Source organism: Paramisgurnus dabryanus, chromosome 9 (genome assembly GCF_030506205.2).
Source record: "Paramisgurnus dabryanus chromosome 9, PD_genome_1.1, whole genome shotgun sequence".
Taxonomy (NCBI): domain Eukaryota; kingdom Metazoa; phylum Chordata; class Actinopteri; order Cypriniformes; family Cobitidae; genus Paramisgurnus; species Paramisgurnus dabryanus.
The window spans coordinates 24664883-24686468 of record NC_133345.1 but is presented as its reverse complement, the minus strand read 5'-3'; the positions used below and the strand labels follow the sequence as shown (position 1 = coordinate 24686468).

General features: G+C 38.1%; 1 protein-coding gene across 1 annotated transcript; it reads left to right on the top strand.

The window, feature by feature from the left end:
• Positions 1 to 5235: 5235 nt before the first annotated feature.
• On the top strand, positions 5236 to 20602 carry smad3b (SMAD family member 3b). The gene is made up of 9 exons (XM_065278994.2): positions 5236 to 5677; positions 11966 to 12159; positions 12267 to 12395; positions 14685 to 14759; positions 14836 to 14886; positions 15756 to 15968; positions 16061 to 16198; positions 16344 to 16488; positions 19283 to 20602. Exons 1-9 carry the CDS (start codon positions 5475 to 5477, stop codon positions 19404 to 19406), a joined length of 1272 nt encoding a protein of 423 aa, XP_065135066.1. The 5' UTR covers positions 5236 to 5474; the 3' UTR covers positions 19407 to 20602.
• The last annotated feature ends 984 nt before the right edge of the window (positions 20603 to 21586 follow it).

Genomic DNA, 21586 nt, shown 5'->3' with positions numbered 1-21586 from the left:
GCATGTGCGTCCCTATACGTGTCTTATTGCGTCACAATGTTTGTTGTGCTTAATGATGGTCGTCATTTACACCTATAGCTCAAGTGTCGTCTTGCCTAAAGCTAAAATCAAGCACTCGTTTAACATAAAGCGTAAGCTGATGCACAGATTCACATGATTCTTATCCGTTTGACCGCTTCTCCTGGGATATTACAGGACGAGAGGAACTGTTCTGGAGATGGATAGGCATGATCATTGACAATTAACATCTGAATAGTGGTGTTAGGTTTAAAAAGTCCCCAGAGGGAGACACGCTGACTCGTGGATTAAATGAGGTTTAGCTCTAACTGCTTGAAAGTAGATCATGAGTAGCTATAGGGTATGTTTCTACCATAGATAGATAGTATTTTGAGCTAAAATATGGCCTTTAGTTATTATGTTTAATTAATAACTGAAAAACATCCAAAGTTACAGGCTCATAGACTGTATCAGTTAGTTGATGGTATTCATAATATTAGGCAATATAGGATGTTTATGAGTATATGCATACAATTATGTGTTACATGCAGCTGATGCAGGAATATACTATAATGTTAAAGTTTTATTTCCCTTTTAAGCATTTGTGTCTATTATTATGTATCAGTTTATTAGACATAATTTTAGATGCAAATTGGTAGAAACAATTTAAATAAATCACAATATATCAAGTAATTTTCTAAACACTATTTTGATGTTCACCCAATAATACAATGTTGCAATTTTTCTGTTCACCGCTAGATGGCAACATAGCGCTGTAGATCGTCATCGGCATATCGGTGTCACAGGCTGACTTCTTTTACAGATGCAAAATCTAGGTATTGTAGTTAAATTGTAGTTATTAGAGACCCCAGTATCACCACCTCTTAATATCTGTGTTATGATACATTGTTGTACCACAAGTGACAAAAAAGTATTTCAAAGTAACAATTTGTTACTAAATATATAAGTTAACAATAGCACTGAAAAAATGATTCATTCAATTTAAACAAAAAAAAAAAATTTTTTTTAAATGTAGCTTAAATAAATTCATTACGACCAGCTATCTTAAAAAATTAGTAAATTGAATGAATAATTTTTTTCAGTGAGGGAAATATCAACACTGATGTTTCTTAAAATAGCTAATGCTGTTGCGATGAAAATAACTTAACTGACCTAACTCTTTCATTTAAAATTATTGGGATTTCATTCATAGTCAATCAAGTTTTCTTTAATCATTTTCTGTAAGCAAATATTTGGTTAAACAGATTATAGAGAGTGTATATTGTAAGATTTTGACTTTTTTATGGGGCCATGGTGAATGATATGAGTAGGGGAAACATGTTGTGAAGGGTGGAAAATTTGCTGCAGCACCAGATGTTGGTGTCTGCATGTCGATTTTTGGGAATTGTGCCTGCCTGTTGCATAAATGTAAATACATTTTCCAAAACATGGTATACATTTCTTTATTTTAAACCTACTTTTAGGGCTGGGAAAAGATTAATCGCATACAAAATGAAAGTGATTATTTTGCATAATATATGTGTGTGTACTGTGTGTTATTATTGTGTATATTTAACCACACACACATACATATATTCATGTCAGATTTTTTAAATTATATATATTTAATTTATATATAATATAGAATATATAAAAATATAAATAAATATATATATATACAAATGTAAATGTTTCTTAAATACATACATGAATGTGTGTGTATTTATATGTACATAATAATTACACACACTCATATTCTTATGCAAAAAAGCATTTTTATTTTGTTTGCCATAAATCGTGATTAATCTTTTCCCAGCCCTTATAAATATATATTTAAATTAAGCTTTTAATGTAGCTTAAATAACTTGATTGCAACCACTTACCTTTATCATTTAAATTATTAAAAATTTGATTAATGATTAATCTATATATAAACCACAAAAAAGTAAAAAATAAAAAAAATAAAAGAAATTGCATGCTTTCTGATGTTATATCATTTTTGGGTGATATACTGTATATATAATATCAAAAATGATATAACATCATAAAGCATGCAATCTCTTTTATTTTTCATATTTATTTTTTTATTTTTTGTGGTTTACACAAAAGCCCCATAATCCTTTTGCCCCCTCCTATTTAAACTATTGTGTAAAGTCCAGCTGATCCTCTCATTCCCCCTTAAATCCAGACTGCTTCCCATGTACCCAGTGAGGAGTCCGGCACAATGCCATTGTTATCTGCCGAATTGTCTGCGGTCATTACTCATTCGGCCATCCACTTTGCCTTTTGTCCACAGCTTTCTGGCCATGGACCTGAGTGTTGCCTCTCTTCCATCCCACACTTCCTTAGCCCATCTGCCCCTCTCACAAACAGACACACATACAGACACCGTCCACACTTCATACCAGCTGTCCCAGTGAAGTCCCTGGGGTAGAAACAGGTGCTAGGGTTGTGCGTGTGCGAGGTTAAGAAGACATCAGCGCGTGCTGCCTACTCATCCTTCCTTAAAATCATGAAACACGTGAACTTAATGTTGTCAAGATACACTAAACACAACTTCTGTTATAATGGGATGAACCAATTATTTTGAGCAAATGTGCACAAAAACTACAAATCTAAATTTTTTCACAGCGAGAATAATTCCTCCTTGGGCCTTAACTGAGACGAAGTGAAATTGTGCCAGAGCCTAATGTGAAATTATTAAATCGCCATGTAAATAGATAAGAGAAAAGAGCACAGTGAGTATTGGGCTTTGAGTAGAGCTATTTATATCATAAGCACAAAATAGTCAAGGGGGAGGGGAATGGTGTTTTACGCATATGAATAACAGTCCACAAATAGATCCAAATAACTACACTGCAGTCACCTTAACAATTTCCACAGGATGCATTCAAGGTGAAATTAAATCCGTTTTATTGGGGGTGGGAGGGATCAAAGGGTTTAGCGAGAGGGGTCCTCTATTTTAGGACCTTGCGTTGTGGGTTATAAAAAGGGAATGTGTCGACATTTCACATGCTGGTGCAGCCAACAAGCCATCTCTTTTTACGATGTCAGGCTGTGCGTTTCCTCAAAGAATGCAACTTAAGATAGTAGTAACAGCAGTGTTTGCTTTTGCATTATTGGGTGTTGAAGTGATGGTTTTACACTTGGTTGCAGTTAGTTGATTTGTTAATGCATACAAATATTTTAGCATTTAAAAATGTAAATATTTTTCTAGCTCTTTAATAGCTCTTTAACTTCCTCCAGCTGGCATGAATTGACTGGTTTTGAATAAGCATGAACTGATTGGGACATTCCCAGTATGTGCTTGCAGAAGGCAAGCTGGGACAGGCCTGAATATGTATGCAAGTGCACACAGGAGTGCTGCTCTCAAGCCCTGCCCCCTCCTATCCCCCCTCCCATCTATGTCTGGAATCTAGAACCAATGACACAGCCTGAAGACATGGTTTCCAATACAAATTTACGATAGCCTTTTCAATGAACTTTTACTTGTTTATTTATGTTGTATGTTGTAGTAAATGTAATAATGCTAGTATTAGTTTTAAAATAAAAAATACTTTGATTAATAATGACATTTCATGAATGTAATTTTCATATGAAGTGAAGAGAGTGGATTTTGTAATATAATACATTTTTGTACACTCTAAAAACAAACAGTGCTAAATAGCACTAAAAATGGTTCACTGGGTCATAATCATGGGGAACCATTTTAAGTGCATAGCACCTATGTAGTACTTGTGTAGAACCATGGTGCTATAGTGGTGCTATATCACCCCCGGATGGTTCTTCATAGGTGCTTTATATGTGCTATATAGTAGTATATAGAACTAAAAATGGTTCCCATGTGATTACGAGCTTTAAGTACTATTTAGCACCAATTTGGAGTGTAGACTATTGCCAGAAAGTTTATTGTCAGTGAATTTTTAAGGATTTTTTTCTCCCATTAAGAACAAAATGTGACACTAAATATACTATAATATTAAAACTTAACCTAATATTACCATAATTTTAAAATTTAACAAACGTGGACATTACATTTTTTTTGTTGTTTGCACCATAATACTTAATTCAGTGTAACTGGAACCTGTTGTACACATATGTGGACAATTACACTGCTTCATGTTATAAAAAAGAAAAAAAATGGTTATTATATTTATTGGTTATTCCTAACCCCACAAATAGCTGGAAGAAATTTAAAAAAACCAAAGCTCTGGTCTTATGAGGTTAAAGTACTAGTTGTAATGACAATGAATAGTCTAATATAACAGTGGTTCTCAAACTTTTTCAGCGTGCGGCCCCCCTTGTGTATTGCTTCGCGCCCCCCCAAATAAAATTTATGACAAAAACCAGTTATAAAACTTAAATTTTAATTAAACAAAATATATTAAATTATACAAAGTAGTGATGTTGGTTAGTAGCCTTTTTTATGTTTAATTACACAGAATTCATAATAAATGAATGTATTTTATAAAATGTCATAAAACTGGGGCCCCCCTGGCACCATCTCGCGGCCCCCAGTTTGAGAACCACTGTAATATAATACAATTATAACATAAAAATATAATATTACAACTAAGGAATGTATAATGTTAACACTTTACCATAAGGTTTGTATATGTTAACATTGTAGCATTTGCTAACATGAATTAACAAGGTGCAATATAGTTTATCAGGATTTATTCATCTTTGTAAATAGTATAAGTTAATGCCTATATGATGTCATGTTTGTTCACTGAACGTTGACTATGATAACACTTTTAATTTTAAAAATGTATTAGTAAATGCTGAAATTAAAATGATCAAAGATTCATAAATGCTATAGTATTATTTGTTAGTTCATGTTAGCTATTGCATTAACTAATGTTAACAAATGCAAAATTATTGTTAATTTTTGTGTTACCTGTAAAATCTCTAAACACGTATCATTTTAAGTATAAGTGCTTTTATTGGCAAGACCTAACAGTATAAACCATTAAATCTCAACAAACGTCAAAGGGGTGCAGTATTATTTAAAGGTTTCTGTAAGATATGACATAATAAGCATTAAAATATGCATAGCATTTTTTTCATATCAAATACACATATTTGTAGTTATGTTTTGTAATATTTTACTGGGGAGAAATTGTGAGTAGGGGTCTCCAATTGTTGTGTGTGTGTGTGTGTGTGGGGGGGGGGGGGGGTCTTAAAGTCAAAAGCTTGAGTTCCACTGGTGTGAACTATGGGGAAGTAGTAGGAGGAGGGGCGGGTCCAGACAGCGCTGGCTGTCTGTCTCTCCGGGTTTCAGCCGTCTGTTGTTCAGTGTTCACTAGCTCTCATCATGCGTCAGTGTTTAATGTTACTGGAATAAAAAAAACTTTCTGCTGTGCTCTACTTTGACCTGGCTTCTTCTTTATAAACCCAGGACTTATTCTTAATCAACGGTTCATCTTTTCACAAACCGCGAGGCGAATATTCAGAGCTGTTCTTCATAACTAAACATGTCTATATTGCCTTTCACGCCTCCTATCGTGAAGAGGCTTCTGGGCTGGAAGAAGGGCGAGCAGCACGGACAGGAGGAGAAATGGTGTGAGAAGGCAGTGAAGAGTCTGGTGAAGAAGTTGAAGAAGACAGGGCAGCTGGATGAGTTGGAGAAGGCCATTACCACCCAAAGTATCAACACCAAGTGCATCACAATACCGAGGTACACAGGCTGTGCTTCAAAACCTTCTCGACTGACTGCGTTGAAACTTTAAGGCATCACTGGTGCATTCTGAACGCAACGATGATGCCTCAAACGGTGTCTAGTAGATAGGGAGCTCAACATTTATTGAGACGCGTACATCCAGGATTTGTCCTGCTGCTAGCGCTGCTAACATAAGCATAAGACAGCAGATTAAAACTTGTTTAACACGCCTTTTACACATTAAAATAAAATGGTTGTTGATGTTGAGTATTTATGTCAACCAGCTATATCGTTTTATAGGTCGGTAAACTACCTGAATTTCTTAAAAACTGATTCGAGTCGTTAACGTTAGCTCGCTAAAATGATTACTGCAGATTACCATGAGAGCTACGTTGTTGTGTTATACTGTCATATCTTGTTTTTAATGACAGTGTCCATGCAAACAAATCTTAATTTTTTGCTTGTATTTTAAAATTACGTTTTTATATTTAAGTCTTGCTTGCTAGCATTCATATTAGCACTTACCACATAGCTTAACTAACGTTAGCCAGAAAACCATTGAAATGTTTGTAAGTGACCATATATTTCACTGATAGAAAACATGTAGTTAAATATTTAACTGAATGAATGACAAACATGTCTATATACAAGTTTAGTTGTTACATAACAGATATGTGGGGTAGCTGAATTTGTTTGATAAATAACTAACATCTGGCATTCATTTACAGTTCAGAGATTTTATTACATCTAGCATCTATACCAAAGTAGTACTTTAGTATATAAGTAATATCATTAAGATATTTAATAGCCAGTGAGGTAAAATGACCAAGATGAGGCACTGCAGATATGTCTGGGTATGAGTTTGTGCAAATATGCACAGAGCTTGGAGAGTGGGGATTCAACATTACATTTACATTTGTGCATTTAGCAGACAATTTGAAGTGACTTACAGTGGATTACAAGGTATACATTTTTATCAGTGTGTTGTCTGGGTTCAAACCCATGACCTTTTGCGCTGCTAACGCAAAGCTCTATCATGGATACATTCCGATGTGACTAATAATGTCAAAAAGCCACAAACACTTTATGTCCATACACGTTGTTAGCATTGTTAGAGTGATTACTCAGCGCGCAGAAGAGACTGTTTAGACTGAAAAATGGGCGAGAATCTGGTGGAGAAATCTCCTTGGGAATCCCCTGCTGACTCACATGGTGTTAATAAATAGAGGTGATATCACGAAGTATCATTTGAGCCTGGGGTTACATACTTGAGCATGTAAGTGCATACCTTGCCATCTGTGTGGCCGGAAGGGGAGAATTTCAGTTAAATGAACTGTGCTGATTCATACAGATCTCATGGGTTTATCTGTGACTATAAGATAAAGACTGTTGATATTGAATTTCATTTCCCATTTTTTACGCCACAGATTGCAATTCGGCTGGAATGGTTTATATTTTCACTGTTTACCACAGGGCTCCGTTCTGGGTCCTTTACCGTTGATCACTCATTCACTAATATCCAGTTACATGGCATCTAACATCACTGCTAAGTCACAACATTGTATGTACACCTCTGCAATCTGAAATGTGGATTAACTTTCACACATCACTTCTTAAACAAATCTCTAGGACAGTGGTTCCCAACTTTTTTAACTTCAAGGCTCCCTAGTTGCACACAACAATATTTGAAGCCCCCCCCACTCACTCAATTTTTTGCACATAAATTAAATAGAATTGGACTAGACAGATGTATATTTGCTGCTAAAATCTTGATTTTTGCTTGTTTTAGCTTATTTTAACGCTTGTCCGAAACCGCCTACTAATATATTATACAGTAGAAGAGTAGTATGTCCGAATTCATAGGTTTCGAAAAACAGTAGGTGAAAAGTTCCCTGAATGACCTACTACTTCCGGCAAGATCCCGAAGGGTTCATTCGATGGACACTTTGCTATTCCGTGAGTCCCCAGAATAGGAGTTCAACAACGAAGGCGGCGCGGAGGGGTGTTGTTTTATTCAAAAATGCCCAAAAGCATTAACGCGGCTCTATTCAAATGCAAATACATGTATTAAATAGCTGTCCCTTGTGTTTAAATTGAGCTTATTTAATGCCATTCCAGTTAAAGGACAAGTTCGGTATCTTAGACTTAAAGCCCTGTTTTCAGATTGTTTATGGTGAAATAGAATGGTTTTGACTGAAATTTCGACATTTGCGGCTGCCCTGAGAATTTTCGCGTGTTTGTGTTTCAGCTCAGACCTCTACAATGGGTTTAATGGTGCACTGGAACAATCCTTCCTAAAATGCATTAAACTTTCGTTTACAAAGACGTGAAACTCACCGAGTGGTCAGGGGTGTTCACTGATATGCTCACACAAAAATTGCTGCAAAAGATGCTTTCCAACAGCTGTTTTAGCATTCGTTGTTAACTTGTGGACCTATTTTTCCAAACGCCTCACACCCGTACATTCTTCCGCTTAGAGCTTGAATAATATACACTCCAGCCCAGGTGGTGGCGCTAATCCGCCTTTGCCAATTGCAAGAATAGAAACAAAGTTCCCGGCGCGGAGTAATACCGTACCTCACAGGACATCTAATACAAGTCAATGGAGTTGGAAAAAACTACGATAAAACCTGTTGGAATGCGTCTTTTGGAGCGATTTTTGTGTGAGCATACCAGTGAACACCCCTGACCACTCGGTGAGTTTCACGTCTTTGTAAACGAAAGTTTAATGCATTTTAGGAAGGATTGTTCCAGTGCACCATTAAACCCATTGTAGAGGTCTGAGCTGAAACACAAACACGCGAAAATTCTCAGGGCAGCCGCAAATGTCGAAATTTCAGTCAAAACCGTTCTATTTCACCATAAACAATCTGAAAACAGGGCTTTAAGTCTAAAATACCGAACTTGTCCTTTAACGACTAACTTATGACGACGTATGTCACATGGCAAATGTAGTAGGTCCGAAATCCATTTATACTATCCATATTCATACTATATAGTACTTCGACTTCATCTAATTCAGTACCTACTGTCACAGTATGCGATTTTGGACACAGCCTTTATGCTATTTATTGCTTTATGCTATGGTAGTCATAGTCATTAATGCAACAAATGCGTTATCCTAAGTCGCTTGGTAAGACATTATCTGTTTAGAACATTGAAATGTACTATGTACCGCGCTGAAGCTAAAGTGCCATCTAAAGTTTAAACATGTACATCCTGCCTCCTTTTAAGAGAGCTTTCACAAAGGAAATACATGTGCGCTTATCTTATGCATCTCGTGCTAAACTGCTTTATTAGGCAAACCTCAACCACTGTATCATCTTTGTGTGTATGTAGCAAGCAAGCGAAAGCTAGTCAGACAAATTAATGTGTAAGTTGTAGTGAGTGTGCACATGTTTGCACACAGACTGCGTACTCTGCTCACACAGTTTATTAATTAGAGTATGCGACATGGTTATTTAGATAAAGCTTGCAAGGGTTTGGGAAAGCCGTGGGTTGTTTGGTTTGTGGTTGGTTGTAAGAGGTTGGCGTTTAGAGAGTTTAGAAACAAGCGCAGTGGCTTTGGCATAGTCTTTGAAGTACTGATTTTCAGATTGATATGCTGTTTGGTCTTCCGGATAAAATGTTCTTTACATTAGTGGCCAGCTGGGTAACAGGGTTAAAAGATTGCAAAGTGTGCAACAGAATGAGCAGGAAATCATCACCTGCTCACAAGCTTCTGTGGGTTTTTGAGGTCATGCTACTTCCTGCTCCTCTCTCCTATTCAAAGCAAGCGTAGATAATATATTCTGAAACTGTCTAATGTAAACAAGAGCAAACCCACGCTGAAAATGTTTTAGCAATGAAATAGGTGCTCTTTAAAATATGTGACCCTAAACTAAATGATAACCAGTGTATCAGAAATCAATTCCAGTAATTGAATATACTTTATTACGCAACACCCGAATATAATCCCCTTGGTAACTTTCAATAGCTGAGAACTATTTTCTGGCGCTGCGTAATATCGTTGCGCCTGCTGCAGCCATGTTATGGCAGCAAAGTCCTTGATTATTACGCCAGAATGAGAGTATAGTTCCTAGCCATATCAGCCTAGAAAATCGCAACTTTTAATTTTCCAGTCGGTCTTAATATACGATGTAACTACAGAAGAGTCAAGTTTTAAATAGAATAAATATCAAAACTCTTTGGTTATTTTTGAGCACGATGCTAATGGTCTAATCAGATTTAATGGATTGTGCTAAGCTATGCTAAAAGTGGTAGCGCCAGACCCGGAGATCAGCTGAATGGATTCCAAAACTGTAACAATCTAATGTTTAACTCTAGGGGAGCTGGAAAACGAGCATATTTTCAAATATTTGTGTCTCATAAATATTGTACTATCCTAACAAACCATACATCAATGAAAAGCTTATCTCAATTAAAAAAAATTTGTGGTCCAGGGTAACAAATTGAATCGATATCCAACCCTAATAATAACATTTTTGTTATGTTTAATTTGAGGTTATGGTGATGACCAGTGGATTCAGTGTGACATCTCTCATATGTGAATTGTATGTGGCAACAGTCACTCGTGCTCACAGAGGAAGTTCTGAGGTTACTGGCATGCCGCACTGTCCACTTATTCTCTGCAGAAATACTTGCTTTTAAAAACACCAATTTTATTGAATGGTTTCATCTTGCCACTGTCTTTTTTCCACTGTTGATTTTAAAAGGCAGCATGTCTGCACGTGTGAGAAGTAAGAAAAGATGGGTGCTCTTGGCATGGACTCAAGGGTGAATGGGTTCTGCTGTGTGTGACAGGTCAGTCTGGAGGTCTGTTTGACTTAAACAGAAGGAGTAGAAGTCATATGTCTTAAACAGAGACCTCAGGACTTGGCTTTGTCTCTGTGGATGTACTCAGACAATCCAACACTATGACTTGTCTTTGCCAGGCTGCAGACTCAATTATACATTTATAGTTTACAGTCCGTTTGGGCTTAAACTTTTGGGCATTTCCATTGGACAGTTTGACCCGGTACGGCTCACTTTTGCGTTTTTTTCACTGTGTACAGTATTTAGTATCTATCCAATACTATTTTTGTACCATCTTGGTTGAGGTTCCAAGGGAGCCATACTGATACCAAACATGATGTGTAAGCACTGCAGATCACTGATTGGTCAGAGTGAATAATCACTACCAGCGTCATTGCTAAATGCAAGATTAGTTTACCTTTGTGTGCTATTGTACCACACAATGAAAAAGTGACTTTATATGAGCCAACCACACATTTTAAGTACCATGGGGTATGAATTATAAATTTACAAAAAGGAAGGACGATGAGCAGCATGATAATTTCTGGGCTAATGTTTTTCTGTCTGACAAATAAATCACACACTGTTAGTTCCTACTGCAAGTTAAGGTTGCAAAATACTGAAATTCACACAGCTGGTGAACAGCTAAATGATTAAGTAAACATTACATTGGAAAGTAGTACGATGGTCTTAGTCTGCTGTCTGCGCCGTCACATTGTCTTTCCTCTACTCATGCCAGATATCTTAAACTCACACACTCATTTCTTTCTTCATCCTCTGTCAGTCCTCTGAGCCCTTTAAAGAATTAAAATAACCATGAAAATGCAGTAATGCGATAAAATGCATTAGCAATGCCTTCCATTGTGCATGGGCCACAATAGCATGAAAATAATTCATGCTTTCACTGCAGATCTCTCTACTTGGAGCCATTGACCTCGGCCATCAGCAGGCACTTTTCAACCCATTATGAAATAAAGGCCTGATTCACTTTCCACTAAATGAGGCTCTTGTACTTTTTGAATATCCTGAATAAACCATTGGGTGAAGGATGACTGTGTTATACTTGGAAAAGACTATCTGTTTGCATCTATTTCAGTGGAAGTTCATCTGATTGGCTGTCAGTGGAGACAACCAGATTAGTTACAACATCTACAAGCAAGGCCATGCTAACTGGGCCATGCTAAGCTGTTTACAAATCACCACTGAAAGATTTATTAGGCTTTCGTATTCATGGGAACATTATGTTTCGAAATAGTGCAAGTTGTTACAGATCGATGTGTAATGTTGTACATGGTTTTTTTCTGCAGTTCAAAATGCTACTTTGATGTTCACTCCCTATTTGTTTTTTTCTGCAGTTCAAAATGCTACTTTGATGTTCACTCCCTATTTTGTTATACAGATCCAAGCTGTATTCTCTTTACTGTTAATAAGGTGAAATAAGCACCGTGTTGGCATTAATTCGTTACCGTATATTGGTTGGTTGTGTTAATGCCTTTTAAACTCGGTCTGTAGGTCTCTAGATGGCCGTCTGCAGGTGTCTCACAGAAAAGGCCTCCCTCATGTGATCTACTGCCGGCTTTGGCGCTGGCCTGACCTGCAGTCCCACCATGAGCTCCGTGCCATAGACATGTGTGAGTTCGCCTTTCACACGAAGAAGGATGAAGTGTGTGTGAACCCCTACCACTACCAGCGTGTTGAGACACCAGGTGAGCCGGGCAAGAGTAGAGTAATCTGAAGTATTTAGATTGAAATGTTTTAAAAATCAGATTTGAGTATGACATGAAATAAGTGACTTATTGGAAAGTGTGTTCAGTTTTGCCCCCAGTCCTGGTTCCTCGGCACACTGACATCCCCACTGAATTCCTTCCGCTGGATGATTACTCCATTCCTGAGAACACCATATTCCCTTCTGGAATTGAGCCGCCGAGCAACTATATACCGGGTATAAACATGCTTTCAGTTTTCACACATTAACTTTCACCCAGACATGCCCTTAGGACTTCACAATACTGTAGACATTACTCACTCACACACGCACACACATTGGATCACAGGCACACAGCTGCTGGGCTTTGTGGTGTCTCTGTTTGCATAAACTGTTTGTCAAGAATGTTCAGTCTGGCTTCTTAATAAAGTTGGCAAAACAATTAGGCAGATCCGATTTTGGAACTTACGACTGGTAACATTAAAATTATTTAACATGATTTAACCATTAAGTCGAATTCCTGTGTATGGGAAGACTTTCTCAGCATAGGAAACATTTAAACAGTTTGCTCTTAATTTGCTTAATTTGTGTGTCATTTATATGTTAGTGTACACCTAAATAGAAGGTATATGCATTAAAGCTCACTTTATATGCATAAAAACACACTTTTTCATGCTACTTATAGGGTAGTTTTACGTCCTTCGTGTCTCCAAAGAGTCTTTAGTTTGATCAGATTTATAAAAGACAGATTAGCTTTACTGATTCTTTCTGAATAAGCCCTAGCTCCTGGAGGCGTACCGCAGGTAGAGCGATTCGCAAGCAACAAACAAAACATTATCCCACTATCTCTGGATAACTTATGATTCACTATTTGTTCGTGTTGTTTACATCATGCACTTATGCACCAATTGCCAATGAAACAGACATTTGATGCAGTTTTACTTAATGCCTGTGACTCATGACCTGGTCGGGACCGCCCCATTCCAGCGTTAGGCGCACAACTCCACTGCTGTCCGGAATAAACAAACTATATCCATTGTTTCCATAAGACTAGGCTATTTGAGAAACTGAACAAGCTTACATTTTCCTCACAAACAACAACATATTTTTTGGTGATGTTGATTTCGTGTCAGCTCTTGGTTGGTGTGTGCGCTATTCCGGTTAAAGTGCCCATATAAGGACTTACACTATACTTTGGTTTGGTTTATTTGTTTAACAGGGACAATGCACATTAATGGACATAATTGTAAATGTACCAGAATTAGCACAAAGGGCTATTTTTCATCAGTAGCCCCCTGGCAGAATATTAAAAAGTCATCCTAAAACAAAAACATGGCATTATTACACATATACACATAAGATTATGAAAAAGAAAAGAAAATGATAAGAGAGAATGAAAGAGAGAGAGAGAGAGAGATTGCCCATAAAAGAAATAAAGCAAGATTGTTACGTTTAATGCAGGGTTCACACCAGACGCGGTAGAGGCGGCAAGCGCGAGTGATTTACATGTTAAGTCAATGCAAAGACGCGAATTGGCATTCTGCGGTGGGGAACGCGCATTAACCAATCAGGAACTTGCTGTAGTAGTGACGTGATTACAGGAAGCGAGGGGAGTCTCAGTGAAGTCGCGAAAGCCCCTCCCATAATGCGAATATCCGCGTGAATGTCACGAATTACTACAATTTTACAAGCGAATGAAGCGAGTAAACTCCAATGTTGAAGCGTCCAACTACACATGAATAGCACATTTTTGTCGCCTCTACCGTGGATAGTGTGAATGCACCATAAGACTTTCATGTCCGAAAACACTTTCCTAACCCTTGTACGAACCCTGACTAGGTGCATTCGGCACAGAAGTACTCCGTTATACATCAACCTGCTTTTTTGACATTTTGCCTTTGTTCAGCATCAGGAATCCAACTTTCATCAATTAAGAGAAAATGACAAGTTTTTACGGCAATCCATATTTCCACTATTATCCACAAGGTGGTGCTCTTAGCCAACTTATAAAACACTGAAGCATCCACTAAAGCCAAACAGTAAAAACTCAGTGTATGTTTTGATCATCGCTCTGAATCTGATCTCTAACAAAAGTCCTTCACAAAAATGCAGTTATCTCAGCTTTTTACTCACAACAAATGAAGATAGGATGAAACTGTTTTTTTGTTTGAAAGCATAGGGTCAGTTCTTTCATTTGATATATTGTAATGATATGTTTAAATATTTAAAGAAGAACATTTTCTGGAAGGCATTAAACTTTTGGGAAAATCATAAAAAACTTTTTTTTAAATGCTGGCAGGGAAAGAGTTTACAGTGTTAATAAGTCAGAACGCACGAATAGCTTTAACCCCCCACCCCCATAACGTAATTTTTGTGAAAAAAGTATTGATGACTAATGTTTTACTACATAGATTTATGTTCAACCAAATGCTCTCTATAATAAAAATGTCACTCATAACACATGTTTTATTACTATGACATAATTATGTCTTTTCTTGCTGCTTAATGTCTAATTTGTTTTTTCAGAGACGCCTCCTCCAGGCTACCTGAGCGAGGATGGCGAAACCAGCGACCACCACATGAACCACAGCATGGACACAGGTTAGATCTCTGGGTTCCTATGAGACACGATATCATTAAAACTACTTTTTCATATTAATCTGATTTCTTGTCTCAGGTTCCCCGAGCCTTTCACCCAACCCGGTTTCCCCCGCAAACAACAACCTAGGTAAGATCACACGTTCATCTCCTGTCAGTTTTTGTGATCTCCATCAGAAGGTTTTTGTTATGATCAGTCAGATTGCTGTAAGTACATCATGAAGGGGAGACTACACCCTGCTGTGAGGTCTGGCTTTAATCTGGGTGGATTATCTCTGGCACGTTATCTTCATAATGTGGAGCTGCCTGCCTGACCCCACTTGCTGTGATTGGTGAGAGGGGAAGTCTGTTCCCCTGAGCCAATGAGAAAACTGTAGTGGGAGTCACTGCCAGTAAGGCAGATGATGAGTAATGCTACCAGCATCTTTACTGTCCTATTTACAAGCAATCGCTCAGGGCATCGTAAGGGTTTCAAAAATCTGGCAATGCGTGTACAGTACCGCCCAGTCTTCTGATGAAGAAAATTGTGTCACGTGCACTGTATGTGAACCCTTGCGTTTGCGTAAAAAAAATGACCTTACTGCGGCCTTTAGTGTGTTTATTATATTTCTACTATGAATATAATAGTAGGAGTGATAATATGAGTACCTTATTTTATAGAAGCCTTTGTTTCTGTCGTCTCTGTGTTCTCAGCCCGCCCAGGCTAATGTAGTAAAAATAATAATATCCTGTCGCAGGGTTGTTTTAACTCTGCAGAGAAACACCAGGGGTGCATGTAAAAGAAATAACAAATAACACAGCCACCTGCTGATTTCAAAGGGCAAGGGACGGCTACATTGTCAGAATGTGATCCCTATTCACAGATTTGCAGAAGTCCTGTTCTGCATACATTTATTTGTTTACTTTGTTGCTTCTGTCCCTTTATCTTTGTCCTGCACTTGTTTTTTTTGTCTCTCTGCTTCCTCTCTCAACACACTTTTTTTGTTTTGTGTGTATTAGACCTGCAACCGGTAACATACTGCGAGTCTGCCTTCTGGTGCTCCATCTCCTACTACGAGTTGAACCAGCGTGTAGGCGAGACCTTTCACGCCTCCCAACCATCTCTGACAGTGGACGGCTTTACAGACCCCTCCAACGCCGAGCGTTTCTGCCTGGGATTGCTGTCCAACGTGAACCGCAATGCAGCTGTGGAGCTCACGCGCAGACACATCGGTAAATTCACCCTTAGCTCTATTGTAATTCGTATGATGAAATTATGAAATCAGTGTGTTCTTTACACTTCACCCCGCCCCCTTGTTCCCCAGGCCGAGGTGTGCGCTTGTATTACATCGGTGGCGAAGTGTTTGCAGAGTGTCTGAGTGACAGTGCTATTTTCGTCCAGAGTCCAAACTGTAACCAGCGTTATGGCTGGCACCCCGCCACGGTGTGTAAGATTCCTCCCGGTGAGTCAGTTCATCTGTACGTTTTGATTGGCTGCGTGTATATACGTCCTCTGAGTCACTCAGTCATGCATGTTATAGACTTCCTCATTATGTTGTAAAGAACCACTCAAGCGTATATATGTGTGTGCCTTTCATTTTCTCTCAGGCTGTAATCTGAAGATCTTCAATAATCAAGAGTTTGCTGCTCTCTTGACCCAATCTGTGAATCAGGGTTTTGAGGCTGTGTACCAGCTCACCCGCATGTGCACCATCCGCATGAGTTTCGTCAAAGGGTGGGGAGCAGAGTACAGGTGAGCCGGGACATAGCATACGCATACTACAGTAACCTGTTATCAGATGAGTAATAATTTCCGTCTGCAGTCTCTTTTATTTCTGCCTGAGGTAAACAAAAGCATATCTCCTATACTCCATATATAACTTAAACCGAAAATGGGGGTGATTTTACTGCATACTGGTGGATTTGGACCATCACAGTCAGACTCTGAGTAGATGCCCGAGGAGGAAAGCACTTCTGTGCATGGCACCAGGTTCAATCTCATTAATGTAACCAGGGCAAAGTTTTGCTGGAGTTTCTGCACTTTATTTTAAAGCACAACAGTTTACAGCACACAATTAAAAACAGTAAGATGTTATTTTGAACCTACAGGAAACATTGTAGCAGGAATGTGGGAATGCTTTGCAGGGAAACGGGCCAGAATGGGTGTTCAGACATCAAAAGCAGCCATATCACTCTGTTGCCTACTGAAGCTTAAGCCCTAAGGGGCTGTTTACACTTGGTATTAAGATGTGTTTTCATCGATCGGATCACAAGTGGACGAGAGAGACACATTACGTTTACACCTGGTATTTAAATCCGTCTCTTTTGTCCACTTTCGACCACTTCTGTCCTGAATACTGTGAGGGGACGGTCCGTGAGACGGTGGGCGAGTCTCTCTGCTGTCATTCAAACGCGAGCGGGAGTAATGATGAGTTTATATGGACGCAAACTAATATTATGTCGGAGTCCACTGCTTGTTTAGCAAGTAAACATGCTGCACAGTGTTTTGTACATGTACATGTAAGAGCTTTCTCTGAATTTTCAGCGCAATTGATGAAATAGGATCGCGCAACTTTCACGCTTTCAAAACGAAACTACGGAGAACACCCGCAGTAGTTTTATCAATGAAAGGCTAAAAATAGCGCTGTTCACCGTATGTTCACGCCAGAAGTAAAAAAAAAGACGTAAAATTTGTGTTTAATACCTCAGATTAGATAAATGGGCGGAGAGAAGGCGGCGCGTGTGGCTGTTTTAACACATTCAACCACATATGCGTTCCGCAGCTCCAAAGCGATCCGATCGAAAGTGGTTTCGACTACCTCTGGATGTGGTTGAAAGTGGTCGAAAGTGGACGCGTTCAAAACGTTTTGAACACCATTTACACCTGGCATTAACGTCGTCCACTTGTGATCCGATCGACGAAAACGCATGTTAATGCCAAGTGTAAACAGCCTCATTAGTAAGTTTGAGCCTGGTCAGTACTTAGATCTTTAGAAAGCCAGATTGTGGCTGGTAGAGGTGTTGGTGAGACCAAAAGGGGGTGCACTGCTCACCCTATGGTCTGTGTGGGTCCTAACACCCCGGTATAGTGATGATGGGGACACTATACTGTCAAAAACCACCGGCCTTTTGCCTTAAAACTAGAGTTATTTTCTTAGGTCATTTTGCTCATCAAGATGCATCTTAATTTAAGAATTTTTAGATATTTGTCGGAGCCAATGGTGTAGTGGACAGTTCTCCCATATATGGTGCAAATGCACTTCCTGGTTACCCGAGTTCAAATCCCGGCTTGAGGTCCTTTGCCGATCCAATACCCCTATCTTCACCCTGTGATTTCCTGTCGTCTCTCAATAACTTAATGTCTATCAATAAAAGGCAAACTGGGCCAAAAAATAACATAAAAAAAAAGAATTTTTAGATATTGGTACTCAAAAGATACAGAGTGATCTCACGGAAAGATGGCACAACATTTAGCTTTTTTTGTGCCTTAAGCATTAATGTCTTTTTTGTGTCACTCGAATTTCTATAAATACGTTTTCTTTCTTTCTTTCACTTTCTTTTTTGTGTCATGTTATGTATTGTTTTCTCATAGTTTTTTCCCATTTTCTTTGTCGCTTGGGGTTGGAATTAGAATCACTTTCTGTTACATTTTTAGAAATCCTAACCCAAACCCCAACTCTAACCCCAACTCCAGGCGACAATAGTTTTAAAAGCGGAAGAAAAACATGTAGAAACCAATACGTAAAAGTACATCCTTACCCAAACCCCAAATATAACCCCAAGCAACAATGATTTACAACTAGGGGAAAAATTGAGATGGTCTTCACTGCAGAACACGACATCCAGGGGGCGCGGTTGGATCTAGATCACTACTTTTATTGTAGTCCTTAGTAAAGTTTGTTTTTCTGTCAAAAGAATTTGAACTTAATTTAGTTACGACTCAATGCGGAAATGGTAATGCAACAACACGTGTATGACGTGTCTTGTGGTAAAACTGCCGACCAATCAAAATGCAGTGGGAAGAGATATCTGGATCCAACCCCACCCCCTGAATGTCGTGTTCTTCAGTGAGGCGCTACTGAAAAGGACATTTGTGCATAAGGCACGAAAAAAAGCTGAATTTTGTGCCATGGGCACGAATAAATGATTTTTTTTGTGACTATAACACGATTTGCTGTGAGATCATGTTGACAAGATAACAATAATAAGTTAAAAAAGTCATTTTTTGCAGTGTATTGAAAAGTATAATAAAAAAAATGAACTACTGTTAAAACATTTATTATTAAAAAGGTTTGTGGCTTATGTAAAAGCTCCACATTCTCTATTAATGCTCCTCAGCTGTCATTCACATCTGTCTTGCTTAAATAAAGATGTTATGTAGAGTAAAATTAAACGCACTGAAAGGTATTTAATCACCCTGTGACTGCAACACACAACAATCTAATGCTTGGTTATGTAAAACAGCTATTTCTGGCCTGTGTAGAGTTTGCTGAAAATGCTTGCCTGCATAAGAAGCACATTACTGACCCAGATTCTTCTTCCTGCAGACGGCAAACAGTGACCAGCACCCCCTGCTGGATAGAGCTGCATCTTAACGGTCCCCTGCAGTGGTTGGACAGAGTGCTTACTCAGATGGGCTCTCCAAACCTCCGGTGCTCCAGCGTGTCGTAGGATGAACCCACAAGCCCTATCTAAATAACCACACCCAGAACTCACCATCTTTTGCTACTGTACAGTAAAAGCAGCAGAGTACAAACTGAGGACAGAGATGAAAACATCTGCAGGACTTTCGAGAATGTCAGTTCAACAGATTTTAGTTTAAGCACTTTCAAACAATGACACTCGTGGATCGTGGATGTGTTCCCATGAACAGTTTAAAAATGAGGCACTTACCTCAATGTTTATAGAAACCTTTTATTTTTGGATCAACAAATTACCACACATTTAATGAAATACTCTCTAAGTCAGACGCAAGGGCTCTTAAGCAATCACTTACATGGGTGCCTAATAGACATTTCTGGTTTTAAAACGTTTCCACAACCTTCAGTGAAGGGGTCCTGTGTGAACTTACGTTAGCCTGGTAGCTAGCAACAAGCTAGCTGTTTGTGTAGTTGTGCTTCCTGTCCATGCTGAACAGGTCAGTATATCGTGTCTGAGATCCACGTTGGTCTCATTTGCACAGTTAACCAGGTTTGTAAGCTTCTAGACTAGCTGGGACTGAGTGTGTAAAAAAGGGTACCTATGGTAAAACAACCTTGATGATAAAAAGCACTTATTTTTACAAGTCGACCATGATGTAAACAAGAGTTTTGTCATTGACAAATGTAATAGATGATGGTGCCATCGTATATCTTAACTTGAAGATGGTTACTTTAAGAATTGTGGCAAATCAGACATTTTGTAATAAGTATTTTTGCATAAACTAAATGGAAATTGTGAAGTATATTTTTACTGCTATAGAGTATTGACATTAGATTGTGTAGTTGTCCAACATTGTCATAGGAATTGCAGCACCAGTTGGTGTGGTATAAATTATGTAAAGGACACATACACAATAACATTACCTGGCCAAACAGTTCACTTTTCTTGCTCTTTTTAAGATCGCTTAGATAGGCCAACATTGAATTGTTCACATGGTTATTTTATTGTCTGTTTTTCTGTTTGTGTTCATCATGGTGCATCAAAGGGATGTTTTAAACTCAGGACCACCAATCCATTCAACAGATACAGATTTTTATGCAAGAAAATAGTGCATTTTTTATTTCTATTTTGAGTAGGGTTAAACTAAATCGACACTATTGTATTTGATGTCTTTTCATGAAAAAGTAGAGGGCAAGTACTGCTGGCAGCTCTTGGATCGCTTATATTGTTGTACAAAAAAGATAGTTCATATATTATGTACTAGCTGGATTGTCTTTGTTTTGAGCTTATTTTGTGTATGCTTTTAATATCATGGACAAATGTAATATTTGAACAATCGACTCATTGCATGAACTGGAGATACGTTCTTAACAGATGAATGGTTTTTCATTTTATTGTTTGACGTCTGGACTCTGGAGGGAGTACTGAAACATTGCTCATGGAAATATCAAAGCGCTCTGCTTGCTTTAGTTTGTACAGTCTGGAAATTGAGCAATTGATCCTTGTGATGTTTGATCCCCACTAGCTGACCTGCTGTATATCTTATGACTTTGCTGGGACCTCCTCTGCAACTTAACAGGCATTTGAGGTTTTTAATTAGATATGCCATTTTCACTGAAATTTTGATATTCAAGTATTCTGTGTCTCTTAAATAACTTGATATGGTAAAGCATTTGACCAGTCATAACTTTAATAGGTAAATATATGGGTGATTTATATTATTGCAGGTACACTTGTGTGTCCAAAGTAATTTTTTCAAATGGTTATATTTTCTAATATCTTAATAGATAGATATTACAGGCCATAACAATATAATATTTTTGTTAAATGTATTATATATCTGAAAATCATGATTTCCTTTTATTGGAATTAGTCTGTCAATTCTGTTACAGTCAAAATTTGATATAACTGGACACCAAATGTACCTGCAATTAAATGATTGCCTTTACATTCTTATACTGGTGCTCAATTCCTGTTGGCTCTGAATAATCTTCACTTTTCTGAAATATATACTTACATTTACTGTTGTACTGGATTTGTTATCTAAGTTTTAATAATAAACTAGATTAAGAGCATCTTTGTTGAGTTATTTACACCAGCTTTGTTTCTAATATGAAGAAAGTCAAATTGCATGGGTATAAAGAAGGTTAAGTAAGTTTGACTTGTACTGCGATTTCAGATCCCATGTTGTATAAAAATACAACAAACCA